The 2500-nt window shown below is 33.6% G+C and overlaps 1 protein-coding gene across 4 annotated transcripts in view; it reads right to left on the bottom strand.

The window, feature by feature from the left end:
* LOC125027162 (vacuolar protein sorting-associated protein 13A-like) overlaps positions 1-2500 on the bottom strand; it is an 80111-nt gene that overhangs the window by 41685 nt on the left and 35926 nt on the right. For all 4 annotated transcript variants that reach the window (XM_047616048.1, XM_047616047.1, XM_047616049.1 and 1 more), the window contains 4 exons: positions 2035-2481; positions 1691-1780; positions 1362-1527; positions 107-249 (listed from right to left, as the gene is read on the bottom strand). In XM_047616048.1, the coding sequence (XP_047472004.1) occupies positions 107-249; positions 1362-1527; positions 1691-1780; positions 2035-2481 (846 nt within the window). The remainder of the gene's footprint in view (positions 1-106; positions 250-1361; positions 1528-1690; positions 1781-2034; positions 2482-2500) is intronic.

The raw sequence follows: 2500 nt of genomic DNA, 5'->3' as shown, positions 1-2500 counted from the left end.
AGAGTGTAAAATCTAAAATCTAAGCAAATAATCATGTTAATATTTGGATCTGTCTTGTATTTCTATATACTTCCTACATATAAGTATAAATTACATATAAACATACCTGTTGAGGGGGAATATCATACCACAACTCCACTTTATCATTCTCCTGCATATATCTTAATGGCCGTTGTGTTAGATTGCGCACTAGGAAGTATGGCATCAAGGTCACAATTTTTGTAAGATGAAGCTTACCATGTGAGTGTCCTGCAAGTGTGAGTATTGCTATAGTGAACATTTTTTTTTTCTTCTTTCTTTTTAAGGGGACAGTCTCATTTATGCCCACACTGAATTAAAAATGACACGATTTTCTTAATTTCTTATATTTCTTATAAAAATCTATAAAGTTATAATTAGTTTACAATTTGTGGATTAGGGATGATCATAAATATCCATACTAATGGACTAATCATTTCAAAGCAAATCAATGGTGCTGACAATACTGTAAACTGAGAGTATTTCAACATTATAAGTGTAACTGAAATTATTAAAATTAGGTAATGAGAGCTGAGACAACAAAGTAATTATTTTGAAACAAAAGCTAACAATTAATCTGTAAGGATAACTTTTCACAATATGCCAAAATAGAAATATAAAGTTTCAATTTCCGTCTTCTGACAAAAAAAGATAACTGCTGTTCTTTTGGAAGAAAAATGCATCAAAGTTAAGGCTGAACCCAGCCACAGAAATACCCACTGATTATATAGACATGAGAAAAATACCTAATAAATTTCAACCCATCCCATTCAATACACAGTTTCTTGAGCTAAAAAAGGGATAACTTCTTCAAAACAAAAAGAAATTGGTATCTCCACTGTAACTTGGTACTGCTTCGCACAAAACAATTACATTAAACATTTGAAAAGCAGGCTAAACAGGAAATGTGCACACAGGGAGGAAAAGTCAAAAACAGACTAATAGATGTTTTAAACTTTTTTTTTTTTTTTTTTGTATTTTTCAATACAATTCATTTGTATTTGATATAAAAGACATCCTGGACATATTATACCTGATATAAAAAGGTGAGAAAAAACAATGAACATTGTACATGACACTGGTTAATTTTTCATGGAGTAGGTAGATTTTTCATGTACATATATGAATGAAGCCACCTACAACTGAAAGTGGCGTAAGTGTAAGACAAACAAGGTGGTATTAAGTCTATTTAACTCATCTGTTATGAAATATATAGGTACACTTTTCATTTGTTCTTGTGCAGATTTCTTCTATCAGTGATTCATTAAAACAAATGTATTTTAACTTCTTATGCCTGTTACTTAATATACACTGAATCAAAATAATAAACACATAAGTCATACCTTGGACACCATCACTTGGCATCTGAGCCTTTAGTGTTGACTGTTTTACTTTAGCCAACAGTCTGTACTTTTTGCCACGGTTATTATCTGTGCAAACCACAACCCCACATGAGCCAACTGCTTCACAGCTCCATCTCCGTGACCAATCACTTTCCACTACCCGAATCTGAAATGAAAATGGACATGTTAAATATGTTATCTTTTGTTGCAGAATAGATTGCTATATCTCTATTAGTAAAATATGCCAAAAATATGATGCTATCCTATCATATATTTATATTCTTAAATACTTGAAATATCACAGAAGTCAACTGATGTCAAATGCTCACCTTTAGTTTATGAGGGTAGTTTCTCTTATAACGGAAAAGAATGATCTCTTCCTGCCCATTCAATTCATAAATAACTTTGGATCTTGCTCCCTGAAAATGAAATGATGATAATAACTACAGAAAAAGAAAATGGAGCACTAAGGCCATGACCTACACACTGTCTCATAAAATATGAGTGGTAACTTATAAAACTCAAGTATACAGTATTTCTGTATTTCCAATTCTATATACCAATAGAAGCTTTTCAGTCAGTTAGTGAATATTTTTAAGACAGCAGATATAAAACAAAATCAAACATATGTAATTACATAGAATACAAGTACTATGTATTTACAAACACTTACCCGTATATACAATGGAAGTCCAGTTTTATTTACAATCCAATATGGAGAGTACACATAAATTGCTGTTGATCCAGATCTAACAGTGTACAAGGTGATTTCCAATTTTCGGCGGGCATCCCCATCTCCATGACTAAGTATCAGCGTGCGGTGCTCATTGCCTTTCTCTGCTCCTATCTCTAAGGTACCACTCCAATCACTACACAAGTAGTTAAGCACCTGGACTTGCAAGATCACTTTTTCCTCTATACTGACTTTATAAAGAGTGGTTTGTGCCCCAGGATCTAGCATAAGTGGCTGTCCCAAAGTTGGATGGGTGAGGACGAGTGTACATGGCAAATGATTATGGATGGCAAGAGGTGGCACCACACGAAGAACATAGTTAGGTAGCACTCCTCCCAAGCCTTCCCACTGAAGGCTACTTAACTTTATGCCTTCTTGAATGATCACCTGGAAACAGAATGCCTTT

The sequence above is a fragment of the Penaeus chinensis genome, chromosome 7 (genome assembly GCF_019202785.1).
Source record: "Penaeus chinensis breed Huanghai No. 1 chromosome 7, ASM1920278v2, whole genome shotgun sequence".
NCBI classification, from domain to species: Eukaryota; Metazoa; Arthropoda; class Malacostraca; order Decapoda; family Penaeidae; genus Penaeus; species Penaeus chinensis.
Note: the sequence above shows the minus strand (reverse complement) of the source record. Positions and strands in the feature narration are given on the sequence as shown.